The 17,645-nt window shown below is 41.4% G+C and overlaps 1 protein-coding gene and 1 non-coding gene across 2 annotated transcripts in view; one reads left to right on the plus strand and one right to left on the minus strand.

Annotated features, from left to right (window-relative positions):
* The window catches only part of stan (Protocadherin-like wing polarity protein stan), a 158,909-nt gene that overhangs the window by 103,675 nt on the left and 37,589 nt on the right, over positions 1-17,645 (plus strand). The window contains exons 18-21 of the mRNA XM_080284512.1: positions 1,560-1,820; positions 2,295-2,583; positions 8,913-9,057; positions 17,200-17,418. Coding sequence (XP_080140638.1) covers positions 1,560-1,820; positions 2,295-2,583; positions 8,913-9,057; positions 17,200-17,418 — 914 coding nt within the window. The remainder of the gene's footprint in view (positions 1-1,559; positions 1,821-2,294; positions 2,584-8,912; positions 9,058-17,199; positions 17,419-17,645) is intronic.
* On the minus strand, positions 11,203-11,321 carry LOC145415149 (5S ribosomal RNA). The gene has a single exon (XR_013900004.1). It is a non-coding gene; the product is annotated as a 5S ribosomal RNA (ribosomal RNA).

Genomic DNA, 17,645 nt, shown 5'->3' on the forward strand with positions numbered 1-17,645 from the left:
AGTATAGGAGCCAGGAGCAAGGCTTCAATTAAGCTATAATATACCATCATTTTTGGATTGATAATTTCAGACACATACTTAAGGGGCCTCGGAAAGCATATCCACTTCCCTTGATTTTCAGCAGACTAATGAGTATTAATTGAACAGCTGTGTTATTTACCAAAATAAATCCATTAAATATCTTATATAAGTTGTCACATACTCATTTTAGTAAAAGCATGTAACTTAAAACTACATCTTAATCTGATTGCGTAAATTAATTAAGTGATGGTGAACTAAGTGAATTTTTCTCTTTGAAAGTTGGGTTGAAACAGGAATGTGTCATGTCTCCATGGTTATTCAATCTGTACATGGATGGGGTAATAAAAGAGGTACAAGGTAGGGTAGTAGATGTTGGAGTGGCCCTGGTGAGAGAGGATAGTGTTTGGAAACTCCCTGTACTGTTGTTTGCAGATGATACTGTGTTGTTGAGTGAAAACGAAGGGGAGCTGCAAGGCTTGGTGGATGAGTTTGGGAGAGTGTGTAAGAAATGGAATCTAAAGGTGAATGTAGGGAAGAGTAAAGTGATGGTCTTTGAGAAAGGTGAAGTCAGTGAATGTACAGTGAGGTTGGATGGTGAGGAATTGGAAAATGTGAGTACGTTTAAGAGCTTGGGTAGTGTGATGAGTAAGGATGGAGGTTTGGAGGGTGAAGTGCTTGAAAGGGTACAGCAGGGAAGAAAGGTTGCTGGTTCTTTGACAGCAGTGATAAGAAACAGGGAAGTGAGCATGGAAGTGAAAAAGTTACTACATGACAGTATTGTGATACCAACTGTAACGTACGGAAGTGAAGCTTGGACATTGTTGGAAGGACACAAGTCAAGAGTGAGAGCAGTGGAAATGAGTTATTTAAGAGGAGCCTGTGGAGTCACATGGAGAGACAGGCTGACGAATGAGGATATAAAGGAGCGTTGTGGTGTGGATGTGGATGTGATAGGAAGCGTTATGAGGAACACACTGAGGTGGTTTGGCCATGTGAAGAGGATGGAGGGTGAAAGACTGATGAAGAGAGTGTATGTGAGTGAGGTGGAGGGGGGAAGAGGGAGGGGGAGGCCAAGGAGGAGATGGAGGGATGGGGTGGAGAGGTATATGAGAGAGGGGGGTGTGAGTTGGGAGCAGGGCAGTGAAATGGCGGGGGACAGGGCGACTTGGAGGCTATTAGTTTGTGGCCACCCCAAATGGGATTGAGGCGTCTGGCAATAGATAGATATATAGATAGATTATTCTGCTTATAATCATGCCCCCCCCTTTCCAAAGTGCTGGATCCAGCCCTGAATGTGGTGTAATGATTATGTGTAGGAGTAAATGATGCAGGACAGGAAAAAAATGATGATTAGCAATGTAGCTTTGTCACAGTCATCCTGTATGAGCTCTGGCTTGAGGCTTGTACCAAGAACAATTGATAGCTCCATTAGTGGAGTTAGATACCACAGTGAAAATGATTGGTGGATGTGATGTAAACTGCTAGAAATAAAGATATGGACAGAGTAACAAGACTTTCTATCTTTTGCTTCTTTTCAGTGTTTGGAATGGACACAGTGTCAGCAGAAGAACTCTATGGTTACAGTCAGTCTGGGTTTGTTGTTGGGCATGATGACCGAGTGGACCACGTGGTGATACCTGAGACCTCTGCTCTTGTTGACAAGTCTTACCCAGGCAACAGTGCAGCCTCTGTCATAGTGCCCAAATATAATAACTACCTTAGGAACCAGCAGGTGTGGGCACACAGTACCAACATCCGCATCCCACTGTCTCTGCTGGCTATCCCAGATATAAAGCGAGGTTAGTTAGTTAACCACTCAGCCGCAGTGGCTGAGTGACTTTGACTGACAGCAAAGGGTCCAGAGCTTTGTGTGAACAGCTGGTGTCACTTGATGCAGGTGTTCGTCCATCTGTTGTGGGTTGGTGGGTAAATTGAGTACTAAAGGTAACACCTAGGAAAGGTGACTGGGGTAACCTGGATGATGCTGTGGCCCTGTATCCCAGAATATTGGGTGAATAACCCACCACAGACTCAGATGTCTGTGTTATTGAGATGAGCACCACAGCCAAGCACATCAAGGCATTTGCTTCCATCCTTACCTATTACCTTTAGTTATTTCAACATAGTTGTTGTAGTATGTAGTAATCTGATACAGTCCTGTGATTGGCTTACTGACTGCTATATTAGATTAAATTTATTTGCATTATTGCTTTATGCCTGCTGTTATGCCAAAATATAGAGGAGTCAAAATTAATGTGACCAAACTATGCTAGATGAGACCTCAACATCCGGAACACTTGGGCAAACACGTGCAGTGGTGAGCTACGTGCTGTTTCGATCCCTGGGTCAGCTGCTGCCAGAGTCTTATCACAGTGACATAGAGCAGCGTTGGGGTGTAGGCCTGGCTGTACGCTCCCCAGTCCTCACCTTGGCAGTCCACACCTCACATGCCGGCCTCTTGGACTCGGAGCTAGAGGTGGATGTGAGGCTCAGATTTCGGCTGAGTCATGTTGGGAGACGGGCTAATCCTCAGTGTGTCACTTGGGTCACACCACCCAACAGGTGAGTGCACAAACTTTAATAGTTATGCCTATTGATATACATTACATAGGCTACATCAGGTATCCAAGAGTAATTATTAAAAATATAAGATTGCAAGAACCACAGTAGCAACATCATTGTAATGTAGAGACTTGACCAGTGAATAATACAGATGGTTGTCCAGAAAGATATTTTCATGCTCACAGTATTGGGAGAGAGTTTAGAAATGCATGGTGAGGAGCTGAAATTTTTGCAGAATACAGGTATGTAATTTGCATTTTGCCTATGGCACCACCTTAATTCAGGTCAGCCATATAAGAGCCCCATTATTGGGAGCTCAGTGGTCTGGTTAAACTATGGTAACTGAAAAAAATAAATAGATAAATAAAAGTAGTTCACATTCTGCCTCTACTAACACAGCATCCTATGATGCATTCAGTCCTGAATTTATTGATCACAAACTGATATTTTAACACGCCAACAATACTGCAGAAGCTTATGTTTTGATATAATGTTCTGAAGATGCTTAAATGTGACAGCCTAGGGAAATTTTTCCTAATCCTTAACCCCTAAAGGTCGGTCCCCATTCTGGAAAATGTCATGTGGACGTCAGTCCCCGTTCCAGGACGTTGAGCATTGTGCACCATTAATTTAAATACTAGTGCCAATGTATGAGTCACAACATTGACCAGGAATCTGCCATCATTTTGAAGCTAAAGGTTAGTACTTTCTTACATATAAACATTATTTTGATAGATGTTACAGTTTTTACAAAAATAAATTTTGAAAATGGCCTATTTTCAGCATCTATGAATGGGGGGGAAAAAAGCCTTTCCTCAGACACTCTTATGCTCTCGCCACTGCTCTACAATAAATTATCGTAGGATGTTGGAACACCACATATTTTAAAGCTAAAGAGTTGTACTTTGCTGGGTATAAAATTTTTATGATAGGTTTATTAGTTTTCTTAGTGCAGTTTTTGAAAAATCACCCATTTTTTTTGCAAAAAATGCCCACTCCTGATGATCAGTTTTAAAATTCAGTAAAAGTCCTTTAATCCAAATGGCAGGTGACTGACAGTCTTTCGGACTATTGAATTTTTTGGACTATTGGGAGGGACCTCTGAAAACATTAGAAATATGTACACTCACAATCACTAATTTCTGCCCAGGGGTGCCCCCTTCTAACTCCTGTATTCCCAGGGAAGAGGGGATTGGATGGGTGGACAAAATGAGCTCCACCCACCTCTATCCCAGCTCCTAGCCCTCCCTGATACCTTTACGCAGACTCCCCCCACCTATCATTCTCAACTGGCAGTTACATCTCAAGCAGATTTCATGCTTAACACTCTTAGTCCCATTGTTAATACAGACATAGAACACTAGGATATGTTAAAAGTATGTAATATAACTATCAAGATGCTGCAGCAAGAAACTAATGCATTATGACATTGACAGTAAAACAAAAACGATAGCAACGGCCACCTCAGGCCTCATGTGTCGGGTGCACTGCCTTGCAAGCCCGCGCGCGCGCGCACACGCACACGCACACACACACACACACACACACACACACACACACACACACACACACAGACTCACACACACACAGACTCACACGCATGCAAGCACCCAACGCATGAGCTCTGGGATGGCCGTTGTTATCGTTTTTGTTTTACTGTTAACATTATAATGCATTAATTTCTTGCTGCAGCGTGTTCATAGTTAAATTATATACTTTTTACATATCCTAGTGTTTTTTTTTTCTTTTTTTTTTTATACTGTAGTACAGTAATGTGATTACGAGTGTAAAGTATGAGGTTAGCTTCAGATGTAACTGCCAGTTAAGAATGACAAGTGGGGGGTTGGGTTGGGTAGGGTATGGGGGAGGGTTGGGTTGGGTAGGGTATGGGGGAGGGTTGGGAGTTGGGGTAGAGGTGGGTGGAGCTCGTTTTGTACCCCCTCCTGTCTTCCCTGGGTATATGGGGGTATGAAAGGGGTATCCCTGAGCAGAAATTTGTTTTTGTGAGTGTACTTAATCTTTAAATAAATGCATAAAATTATATGGGTTATTGTTTTACTCACTGGAAATGCATAGAGTGTAGATGAATAGTTGCAGGCAGGTACATCCAGGTCCAAGCCAGATAAATCCTTAGATAAAGCCCAGAAAAATTAGAAAAATTTCACCTTGACAAATTTGGAGTATTGGGATTTTCGGTTTATTGGTGGCCAGGTTGGAGGAATTTAATGTCCGACCCCAAGGGGTTAAAGTACAAGTGGGATACTGGTATTCCCTTGCTTATTCTTCAGGCAACAATGGACAGAGTGTTGCCCATGTACTCTTAGGGCTTCTGCAGCACTGTTTGAGTGGTTGCATGCTTGTTGGATTGCAGTAGCTGATGGTGTTTGGGACATTAGAAGACTGTGTGGAGCCATTTGCTACCCTTCCTGTCTCAATCCTGGCTTAGCTCTTGTGTCAGTTAAATGTGCTGACCCCCCCCCCCCCCATCCTCCACTTACTGCTAGCTGTACCCACTGAAAGTACATGCATATTTATAAAATAAGTAAAGCTGTATGATACATAAATGAACCAGTAACATTTATAGAACTCAGTGATGATTTTGTAAGTATTTCTATGTGACTTTTAACATATATTATGGGAAAAAACTGCATTTGTATGTTGGAATGAGAAGATAGATATAGTAGGCAAAAATAATTTTCTATGTTTCTCATGCATTAGTACTACATGATATTTTGGTGCCTAGGTGGTTATTATGATATAATTATACAATTACAGTTGGTATATACAATTGTAATGCAAAATTCTTGAATTGGCAGCTTTAGCTGAAGTGCAGAAAATGGAAAATGAGCTCTCATGACTATGAGATACCCATGCAAGGTTTAAAAAAATAATAAGCATTTTACTATTCTTTGTGATATACAGTAATCCCTTGATTATCTGATGTAATAGAGCCAAAGGCACATCTGGAAATGGATCCGTCTGGATAATGGACTTCTCCCTTGGCCTGTCTTCGTACATAACCAAACTTTGAAAGGTAGTATAAAAGGCCTCTACAGTACAATGTGCAACACTTGTTCCTGTTGTTTAACACTACGCTGTCTGGTCAAGCAGACCTATAAACCACAGCTAAGCAGTTACTATGGTCAAGCAGACCCAGCAACCACAGACAAGCAATCACCACTTCATAGCATCAGCTATTTTCCTTCCTTGTGTCACTTTACTTTCCACTTCTTTTGCACATTTTCCTCTCTTTTCTATCACTGTACCCAGGTATTTGAACTTAACAATTCCAGTCTTTCTCCATTCACCATAACATCACACTGGGAGTCACCTTCTCTCTCAGAAACCATCACTTTACTCTTTTTTACATTTGCTCTTAAGGCACAACGGTCAAAGACATCTACAAAACTCTGCTCTAGTCTACTAGGCTCTTGTCATGTACAGTATTTGCAAATAGTACTGCATCATCAGCATACATCACATTTGAGATATTCCATCCATCACCATTCATTACCAGTGCCATTCCTTTCTTCAACTTGCTTGTGTTTTTGCTTCTCTCATCACCTCACCCATATATGTATTGACCAACCATGGGGACATCACACAGCACGTAGCAGCATACCATCTACACTGTACATACGCAGAACCTTCCACATTCCTTCTTTTCCTATTTTGTCGTATGCTTTATCAAAATTCATAAATGCCATAAACCCTGTAGTCCTTCTCACAAGCCATCTCCACTATCTGTCTCACTGCAAATGTTTGATCCACACATCCTCTGCCACTCTAAAGCCACCATGTTCATCACTCATTAGGTCTTTTGAAATCTCTCTTTCTTTCTCTCTAATAATTCTTCCATACACCTTCCCCACAACACTCAGTACACTTATGCCACGATAATTCATGCACTCACTTCGCTCACCTTTATTTTTTTACAGGAGTACAATCACAGCCTTTTTCCATTCTACTGGCACAGTTTCACTCATCCATGCCTTTTTACATATCTCCAACAAGCACTTCATTCTGCTGTCTCCACTACACTTAATCACCTCTGCATGCACTTCATCAGCACGAGCTGCTTTTCCATTTTTCAGCTGTTTCACAGCACTCTTCGCTTCTGCAAGTGTCACGTTTCCTGGCACAGCATTCTTTCTCTGCACACCCTCAAAACCAATCATGTTTACAGCTGGTCTGCTCTCTCTATTCCCATTCATCAGACTTTCAAAATATTCTTTCCATCACCTCATCCCCATGGGATAATAATCTACCACTTACTTCCTTCACACTTTCACACTTCTTTCCAGTGTCACTTCTACATTTCTGCATCTCTAACTTCCTATTTTTGGAGTAATTTGCATTCATTTTTCTTCCTAGATCATCATTTACCTCCTACTTTTTCCTCTTCACTAGTCTCTTTATGTGTTTTTTGCTTTCAGTATATTCAGTTCTTTCAGTTGAACCCCTGTCCTGTATCCACTCTAGCCACTACTTCTTTTCCTCCACTGCTGTATTATCCTTTTCATCCCATTTATCCCACCATGCTGTACCTTTCTTCATTATTACTTTTGCCACACCACACACCGCATTAGCATTCCTAACTAAGCAGTCCCAATATGCATTCCATAAGTTGTCCAGATCCATTTCATTCCAATTCACCGATTTCAACTCCTCCCCTACTTTGGTCCTGTATTCATCTGCCATTTCTTTAATCCTCAGCTTCTCGACTTTCAGTCTCTTTCCCTGACTGCTCCTCTCTCCTTGTGGTTCACCTTACTCCTCACAGCTTGATCTTGCATACCACGATCACATGATCTGACAAACCTCCACATCGTCCTCTCACTGCCCTCATATCAGCAGTGCTTCCCAGCATCGATTTCTCTACAGCCACATAATCAAACTCCTTTCAACATGACCTCCTTTCATAGATACGGTAGAAGTCCTGTAATCCAAACACTGGTAATCCGAAAATCCCAATAATCTGAATTTTTGAAGAAAGCTGACAAAAACTCCAAAAGTAAAAAAATAAAAATTAAAACATTCAAACTGGGTGCCAAATTCGCCAAAGTGCCGAGCAGTGTGGTCATGGAAGTTTCATGGAAGGAAGCTTCTGTATACTGTACTCTGATAAACTGGTGCATTTCGTTGAACAAAATAATCATTACATTGGGGCTGAGGTGATCAGTTTCCATATCTTGTGAAACAAGTTCTACAAGAAACGTGCCCAGGCTGTCAGGCAGGCTGATATCCGTGACTGGCTGAAGTGCATGAGCAACCAGGCAGGTAAATCTACTGATGGTTTCGAGACAATTCGCCGTCAAGTCAGTTCGCTGTCACAACAACAAAACAATTCGCCATCAGGACAATTCACACCCTGGACGATTCCCTGTCATTTTATAAAGATACTTATTATTGATTAATTGATACTTTGATAAATAGTTTTCAGGGGGATCTATCAAAGTCTGTGTTCATCCAATAGCGTAGGCTTTGGATGTCATTTATAAGTTGCACGTTTAGACAATAATAAACCTGTTTCTGCCTTGCTGTAGTTGACTTTGAATTATGTTCTAGCATCACCCATAGCTGTCTTCATTCATTTCCATTGGTACTACAACATCCTGGGTATATTGTAAAATTACATTGAAGAGGTACAAGTATTCAAAAACTAGTGTACTTGCTAAATAAACTTGTATGTAAATAAACGACGGGGAATTGTCCTGACGGGGAATAGTTTATTTTTTTATGGCGAATTGTGCTTTTACAATATGTGCATATTATTATTAACCCTGGACTTACTCTCTGTAATTGGATTTACCTGCATACAACTGCTGTTTTCAACACAGTGCATTACTGGTGAGTTAAACAACCCATTACATCTCTTAATTTACCAATTACAGTTCGCGCCTTCAGTAAGGTGTGTGGCACGATCCACCACCTTCTTTTGTTGTACTAACACTCTGTACCTTTTACAACAAAAAATATTTCAATCTAATTCGGTAATACATTATTAAGTAAAAAATATGTGTAATACATAAAGTAATGTTAACATGTGCCATATCGTATTGTGAATGAATGAAACGTGATCCATTTGATAAAATTTCAGTTTAAACGTGAAATTAAGTGTCGTTGGGGTCTCACCCAAAAATCCGAGAAATCTGATAATCCGAATGATTCTTGGTCCACTGCCATTCGGACTAATGGACTTTTACTGTATTTACTACATTTCAAGTTCTGAAGATTAACAAAGAGTGACAGACCACATGAACATAGGCCACATAGGCAGCCATTCATGAGTAATGTTACATATCCCTAATCCTGGCCTTTGTTTGCAGCAATGAGGGACTGTGGACTCGTGCTGGATGTGAAACCAGTAAGCCAGAGCCAGGCTTTGGTCAGTACATCAATGACACCTTCATCAATTGCACCTGCAATCACCTGTCCAGTTTTGCTGTCATTCTCAATGATGCAGAGGCTGAGGTCAGTAGAGACATTAGCAGACAGCAATGTTTACTGGATTCTAGCAGAGATGTAGACTGTTGAACTATACAGAGACAATTATTTTGCAATATATACTCATTATATTGTTGGAAGTTTAGTACTGTATTTATGAAATACTGAACACAGTATGGTATATTAGTGGTACACCCGAAAGCGATAATCAGTACCCCTCTACTAGCTGAAGCCAAGGGAAGGAAAGAATGGGTGAATTAACATGGCCTCCCCCCCACCCCCCACCCACCCCCACTCCACCCCTCTCTATCCAACCACTGTCTAAATGTTGCTGGGTAGGTTTGTATTAGTCATGGCTGGCGATGTTACGTTGTGTCCATGGCTACATGATTTAACATTTGTGTGCGTTGCCATTAGCATTAATAGCACCATGGAGTAATGTGCATTAATGTGGTGCTAGCTAGCATTTTTTTTTTTTTTCTTTTATGCATGGAAGAAGAAACTAAAGGCCATGAGCCTGTAAATTGTTAAAAAAAAATAAAGAAGCCAGATTCAAGAACTGTTCATTTCGAGATGCCTGGACACACTGTGTTTGAAAGACTGGAGATCATAGGCAGTAGGAAATATAGACAGAGGGAGACAGTTCCAGAGTTGACCTGTTGCATACCTAAGGACTGGGAGTAACGGTTAACTCTTGCATTAGAGAGTTGAACAGAAAAGGGATGAGAGTTTGTTGCTAAATGGGTGCAACGTGCCCATTGTAGTAGAGGAGGGATGCAAGCAGACAGTTCAGACGAGCAGTGACCATTGAAGTAGTGATAGAAAAGAGATAAAGATGCAACAGTATGGTGAAGATACAAAGGTTGAAGGGAGCTGGTAAGAGGAGGAGAGTTGATGAGACGAAAAGCCTTTGACTCCACCTTGTTGAGAAGAGCTTTATGTGGGGAGACTCTCCATACATGAGGTTTGTCCTCTACACAGGGGCAAATAAGACCCGTGTATAAAGTCAACAGCTTTGCAGGGGTAAAGATGTAATGGAGTCGGCTTAGCACGCTTGATCTCATGGAAGCAGACTTTATGAGAGAGGTAATATGTTCTTTCCAAGATAAATCCCATGAGAATGAAACCCCAAGTATGTTTAAAGATGATGCAGGATTAAGCTGGATATTGTTAAAAATTTAGAGGGTACTCCTATGGAAGATTTTGTGAGATTGATAGATGTAAGAACTAAGTTTTTGATACATTAAAAACATCAAGATTACTTTTACCCAAATCAGAGATATGAGCCCAGTCAGAAATCAGGTGTGCCATAGCCTCAACCCTTGTTTGTTGAAGTAACTGCTGAGATGGGCATTGTGGGAAGCAAATGGAAAGGTGAAGGATGGAGCCATCAGTGTATGAGTGGATAGGGTTAGATGTACAACTTAGAAGGTCATTGATGAATAGAAGGAAGAGAGTTGGTGATAGGATAGAGCCCTGAGGAACACCACTGTTGATAGCTCTAGAAGAAAAATGGTGGCCATCTACAGCAGCAGCTATAGAATGACCAAAAAGGAAGCTAGAGATAAAGGCACAGATAGAAGGGTAGAAACTGTAAGAGGGCAGTTTGGAAATTAAAGATTTATACCAGACTTGATTGAAAGCCTTTAAGATGTTAAGTGCAATGGCAAAGTTTTCGCCAAAGTTCCGAAAGGAGGATGACCAGGAGTCTGAAAGGTAGGTGAGGAGATCGCCAGTGGATTGTCCCTGGCGGAACGCATACCAACGATCGGAAAGAAGGTTGCGACAAGAAAGATACTTTAAAAAAATTTTATTAAGAGCAGATTCAAAAAATTTTTAAATACAGGATGTTAAAGCAGTTGGGTGATAGAGGGCTGGGAATGGTCACCCTTCTTTGGGACAGGCTGAACGAGAGCAGACTTCCAGCAAGAAGGAAAGGTACAAGTTGATAGACAAAGGCAAAAGAATCTCTCCAATAACGTCTAATTGGTGCCAGAAAAACGCCATTATTAGTGAAAACGTTATTTGTGTGACATTAAAATACATGTTCATTCATTCATTGCCAGACGCCATGTATCCCAAACGGGGTGGCCAACGGCTCAGAGTTAATTGTTTTACAGGGAGGGGCACTAATCCTCCACCAACCCCACTTGACACGTAGGGAGAACGTTATGCCAACAGCATCTGGTGTTCCCAGGCGGTCACCCATCCAAGTACTAACCAGACCCAACGTTGCTTAACTTCGCTGATCGAACGGGAAGCGGTGTACTCAACGTGGTATGGCCGTTGGCAAAGGGTTTATTGGTGTTGCCACCCCAGGACTTTTACCTAGTTTTCCCATTTGAAGCCCTTCTGTTACTGATCTACTTTTTTTCAGCTGAAATAATATTAGTTATTAAATCGTTATGAGCAATATCAGACTTAACTTACAAGAGCTAATGAGGTGTTTGGTGTGAAGTTTGTTCCAAGGCTTGCACATGGAGACTACTGCGGCGTACCCCATTACCCCTCGTTGGTCTCGTCCCCATTCCAGCCTCTTGCGCCAGGGTCACCCACCTCCATCAACACTTCATCAAACCTCACAAAGTAAAAATCTTCAGACAGAACTCTATTGTCATCAGTGTCTTCGTGTACTTCAACCCCTCTCTGGTCTTCTTCCTTGGCTAGCCGGCGTTGTGAAAGAAAGCGAGTGATGAGTGACTGATGGCGGGCATTCACTCGATTTTGATACTGTTTCTGGTATTTTCTTGAAACTTGATTTACAAGTCCAATCATTAGTCATTAATTCCAATGGCTGCTCTCGCCTCGTCTTGGCAGCCTTGAGCTGTAACAGGAGTGCCAACCAGGCATGTTTGCGGTTGCCGGTGCTGTATTGATCCTGGCTTTGATGAAGAAATTTACAGCCTGTCGAATGTTATATTTCTTCCAGAATGCAGCAGCAGTCATTATGGTAGGGGTTGTAGGTATGCCAGGTGGAACAGGTGAGTCAGGTGGAACTGTGGAGATGGAGGGGAAGGCAGCTGGTGAGTCAGGTGGGGCTGTGGAGGTGGAGGGGGAGGTGGCTGGTGAGTAAGGTGGAGTGGTGGAGGTGGAGGGGAAGTGGGCGGGCGAGTCAGGGGAGACGGCAAGGGGAGGATCCTCCATCTCCTCCTCGTTACTGCTCACATTTTCGGCAATTTCCTTCATCTCTTTTTGTGTGTCAGTTCCATTCCTCATCTTCTTATGGACATATTTTTAGTATAACAACTTCACATTTGTGAAATAGCCATTATTAGAGTGAATCCAAACATTATAAAAACTGGGCATCTATTCTAACTTACCATTATTGCTGAAAACGTTATTGTTGAAGTCATTATTGGCTAGATCGTACTGTACCTAGGCAGGGTGTAAGCACAGAAGCACAGTTCTTGAGGACAAGAGAAGGGACCCCATCAGGCTTATATGCCTTCTTAGCACTGAGGCCAGTGATGGCAGAGAATACATCATTGGTCCATCCATCATCCAATCTTATGTTGCCCCATGCGGAGCATAGGAACCCGGGGCTAGGTAAGTTGGTCCTGACATTTAAGATGAGAGTGACCAGCCACACTCATCCCTGAGTGGTATTACATGAGCAGTAAACCCCAGCCACCCCTTGGATATATACCTACACAGGCTCGATCTGATTGGAGCACCTTAATTACCTACTAAACCACCAGGTGCCATAATTTGATTATATGGTTACCATCCAGCGTAGTAAATGGTTTCCTGGTGTACAGGAAACTGTTTGGCTTGTCACTCAGTGTAGAGTTACCCATAGGCAGAAGGAAGAGGAAAGAATGAAGGAAAGAAAGACAGAAGAGGGAGTGAAAAGTCACCCATAGGCAGAAGAGTGAGGAAAGAATGAAGAAAGATAGAAGAAGACGAAAGGAAGAGAGGAAAGAATATTTTGTTTTTCTCTTGGAAGGAACAGTATTGCGGGCTCATTGCCTTTGGTTCCTTCTTCCTCACATAAAAAAAAAAAAAAAAAAAAAAACATTGAGTGAGTGGATGGTGAGCACCCCCACCTACCACCAGAGAAATTGAAGAAATTTTAATGTCAGCCATGAGGAAGTCAGAGGGGGGAAACAATGGAGGAACAGCACTAGAATCCTCTGAGGTGGAATTGGAAAAGAAAGTCAGAACAAAGAGTCCTGCTTTATCAGTAGAAGAAATAGCAATAGAGCCATGAGGATGGGAAAGAGGAGGGGAGGATGATAAGGTAAAGTTGTTAGAAAGGTCTTTGGCAAGATGCCAGAAAGAGCGGGAAGAATTCAAGTTGGAGAGTTCAGGGCATTTAGTATGGATGAAATTATTTTTAACAGAATGAAGAACAGATTTAGCATGAATCTGGTTAGAAACAGAAAAGAGATGAGATTCAGAGGTGGGTTGGCTCCGGTACCTTTTGTGGGCCTTCCCCTTGTTGTGGACAGCATTAGAACAAGTGTGATTCAACCAAGTGTTTTTTTTGCATTAGTTAAAGATATGAGAAAAGAATATATGCTTGCATGCCCGAGAGAATAACCTCCATAATTTGCAAGACACACTCTGATGGCTTTCGGCCATGGAAGCAATAATCATTCCAGGGAAAATCAAAGAAGCACTGCCTGAGGGCCTCCCAATCAGCGGCTCCAAAGTTCCATGACCAATGTTTCTTTGGAGGATCCACAGGCTGCACTGGAGCAATAGGACAGTTAAGGTGTGATCGGGGAAGCCCAACGGAGAGAAAAGCTTAACACAGCATAAGCAGAAGGGTTAGTTATAAGGAAGAGGTCAGGTATGTTGGAACTCTCTGAAAGGCAGTCATGGTTATGGGTAGGATGCTGTACAAGTTGTTCTAGGTCATTAAGGATAGAAAAGATGTAGGCTTGTTCACCAGGTAGATCAGTGAAAGGAGAGGAGAGCCGAAGGTGGTGGTGAGCATTAAAATCTCCTAGAATGGAGATTTCAGAAGAAGAAGTGGATAGAATGTGTTCCATCTTAGAAGTAAGATAGTCAAGGAATTTTTCATAGTCAGTAGAATTTGGGGATAAGTAAACAGCACAGATGTACCCGGTATTTAGTCAGAGAATGACGGGAAAGCTGAAGCCAGAGTGTAGAGAAACTGGAAAATTCAAGTTCAAGAACACAAGAGCAAGATATATCATTGTGTACATATGCACAACAAAATTCAGGTTCAAGAACACAAGAGCAAGATATATCGTTGTGTACATATACACAACAGCAACCTTTGGCTTTGAAATGAGTACCTGTATAAAGAAAGTAGGAGGATACAGAGAAGGGTTTGCTATCAGTTGCCTCAGACAGCTGATTCTCAGGGAAAGAAGGGAGGGTTTAGAGGAAGAGAGGTGGTGCTCAACAGAGAGGAAGTTAGAGGAAAGGCCACAAATGTTGCAGAAATGAAGAAGTGAATCAGACTGTGATTCTAGGCATCTCGCTGGGTCGTCAGTGGGAGAGGGGCAGATGATGGACTCTGAGGTTTGTTGAGACACCATTTTGCAAATTTTGAGTAGGAAGTCTAGTGAGTAATGTGCATGTAGTTTAGTGTTGACAGTAAGAGGAACTTGTATTGGAGAGCATGCTGGCCTACTCTCTGTGTTACTGAAACACTGAAAAAGATTAGCAAAAGGGGATGGTCAGGAGATAGTCTTTAGGGCTGATGAAATGGGAACTGAACCTCTCCCTGTCATCAGCTTGCCATCCACCTTGGGAGTACTGTTCAGCCCTGCTTGAATGGTGCTACAGTCTGCTCCCTGAATGTGGAGAAGCAGTGTGATGTAAAAAAAAAAAAAAGGCAGAAGAATGAAAAAAGCTGAGTGAGTATAATTTTATTGCTTTTTAATCCATGGATTGTGCAATTACCCCTTTTTATCCCACCCCATGGTGTGCAAAAAATGTTTTTTTTTTTTTTTTTTTTTTTTTTTTTTTTTTTTTTTTTTTGTAAACTTGAAGATAAACATCCAGGGCATCATCTGGTGAAAAGAAAAAAAATCTCTCTCTCCGTCTTTGCATAGGGCCATGCATAAGTTTACGTACGGGAGTAGTGAAAAAATGAAAAAAAAAAAAAATTGTTTATTATAAACTTGAAGATAAACATCCAGGGCATCATCTGGTGAAAAGAAAAAAATCTCTCTCTCTCTCTCCATCTTTGCATAGCACCATGCATAAGTTTGCATAGGGGTCCAGTTGTTTACAGTGATGCACGGGCTGCACAGCCTGAGCTGTGGCTTGCAATCCGACGCCACCCAGCCTGAGCTATGGTTCACGGTCCACAGGTTTACAGTACAATCATATTAATATCAAGTAAATAATATTCACATTTCAAGCATATGAAACTGTTGCACTCACATTTCTATATCTGTTACCGTCTGTCACTCTACTCTCCACCACCCACACCCTTTGTTGCCATTTCACCATAGCGCAAACCAACAAATCTCAGAACATTATCGAAACATCTGATATGCTTTGAGCACACATTTTATACACCTGTATATTGTGAATCAGGTGGACAGCACGATACCATACAGTATAGGATCGAGTTCTCTGTGGTTTAAATTAGTAGGTGAAATACACCCAGCAATTTCCAGTGTTATTGTCACAAGGCCATAAAGTTGTGTATTGCTAGCAGATTGTATGGGGGTTATGACCTTTGTATGCTGCCTGTCCTTACAGAAAACAACTTAGCATTTACCATACATGAATCTAAGACTTATATGTGAGACGTAGAAGACTTATATTGCTCTAGGCATTACTTCAGCAGCCAAACAAAATTATTCCTCATGGGACTAACTGTGTAACTGTTTGCTCTAATGTAACATGATTTCACTGTGAAGTCATTACACTTACATATGCTGATGTAATCATTTTTGTCATTAGGATGAAGGCTATGATGCTGGGGGAAGTGGTAATTGATTTCAGTAAGTAACAGGACTATAGTCCTCATCTTTAAATCGAATGGCTATTCATTGACATTGTGTTGCAGGTCTGTGTGTACACACATGTGCAACTATGCAGCATGTGTGTGTGTGTGTGTGTGTGTGTGTGTGTGTGTGTGTGTGTGTGTGTGTGTGATCCATACCAGAGGATGGCTCAAACCTTTGAAGCAAAGCCTCATATGTAGAAGGAATATTATTCATAGTTGATTATGTGTCTCTAAATAAATATAAATAACCAGAAAATATTTTTGTATGATTGATAACCTGGAACACTATCAGATAGTAACAGATATCGTAAATGTGTTTGAAATAGCTTCATACACTTTAAATGGGAATATTATTTACTTGATGTTAATAAGAATATAGTGTTATAATGCATTAAAATTATACTCGCTCAGCATTTTTCATACTAATGCCTTTATTTATATCACATTGCTTCTCCACATTCATATGCAAGCTGGTAAAACATTATCACACATTACTTAATGGTATGTTATTAACACTAGTGGTAACTCAAGTTAATGTAAATTCATGTAGACATGGACACAATGTGACGTCACCAGCCATGAATGTTAGAAACCTACCTGGCAACATTTAGGCGGGGGTTGGGTAGGGAAGGGTTGGGTGGAGAGGGCCGGGAGGGGGGGGGGGGACACCATGTTCATTTGCCCGGTCTAACCTTCCCTTGGCTTCAGCAACTAGGGGGACTACCAATTATTGCTTTTGGGCATACATAGGGTTTGATGATGATGATGGAGCATGGTTAAATGAACATCAAGAGGTAAATATTTGATTAGTCTAAGAAAAACTACAATTTTGACTTTATTTGTGAAATTTCTTATTGTGGTATAGTGCTGTTATGAATTTTTTATGTACTGTACCATACTGTTCCAGAGTTACCATATTGTATTCCTTTACCACTTCACTGAGATGACATATTTGTAATACAGTATTAATCTTGTCATACTCTGATTATTTTATTCAGCTCATGAGAGACCTTTCAAATTGTGGAGTTGGATATAGCCTTTAGTAACACCATCACTTCTAGAGATCCCTCCAGAGACGAATAAAAAGTCATCAGGAGGTAGCCAGAAATATAGAATTATGCCATCAGGTTGAAAAGATTAATCTTGCGTGGTTGAGGAAATGAAAAATTGCACATGGCTTTTCTTTTATTTTTCATGTTTTATCCTTATAAGTCATTTTGCACACACAGTTCCTGGCTGAACCGTCAATAGCAGAGGATGTGACAACATACACAGGTCTGATCCTGACACTGGTGCTGTTGCTGGTGGCATTTATTGCCTTCTGTCTGTTGCGTGGTGCCCAGACAAACTCCAACACCATTCACAAGAACCTCACTGCCTGCCTCTTCCTAGTCCAGCTCCTCTTCCTCACAGCACTGAAAATCAGGCACTTCCTTGTTCAGCAGGAGGTATATATGTGGACAGCACTTAAAATCAGGCACTTTGTATTTCAGCTGGAGGTGTGGCAATGGTTTCCACCATTATTCCTTCCCTTGTAGCATCAAAACATTGAGTGGGAAAAACATACAATATGCATATAATATTTCACTGCTAGTATGTATTGGGCAATAGGAAGGGATAGGAATACAGTCACCGCTCACATAATGCAGGAAAATTGTCCCCGGAAGCTCCTATT

This window comes from Coenobita brevimanus, chromosome 101 (assembly GCF_032717465.1).
Source record: "Coenobita brevimanus isolate Jiangsu-jjx chromosome 101, ASM3271746v2, whole genome shotgun sequence".
Classification (NCBI taxonomy): Eukaryota; Metazoa; Arthropoda; class Malacostraca; order Decapoda; family Coenobitidae; genus Coenobita; species Coenobita brevimanus.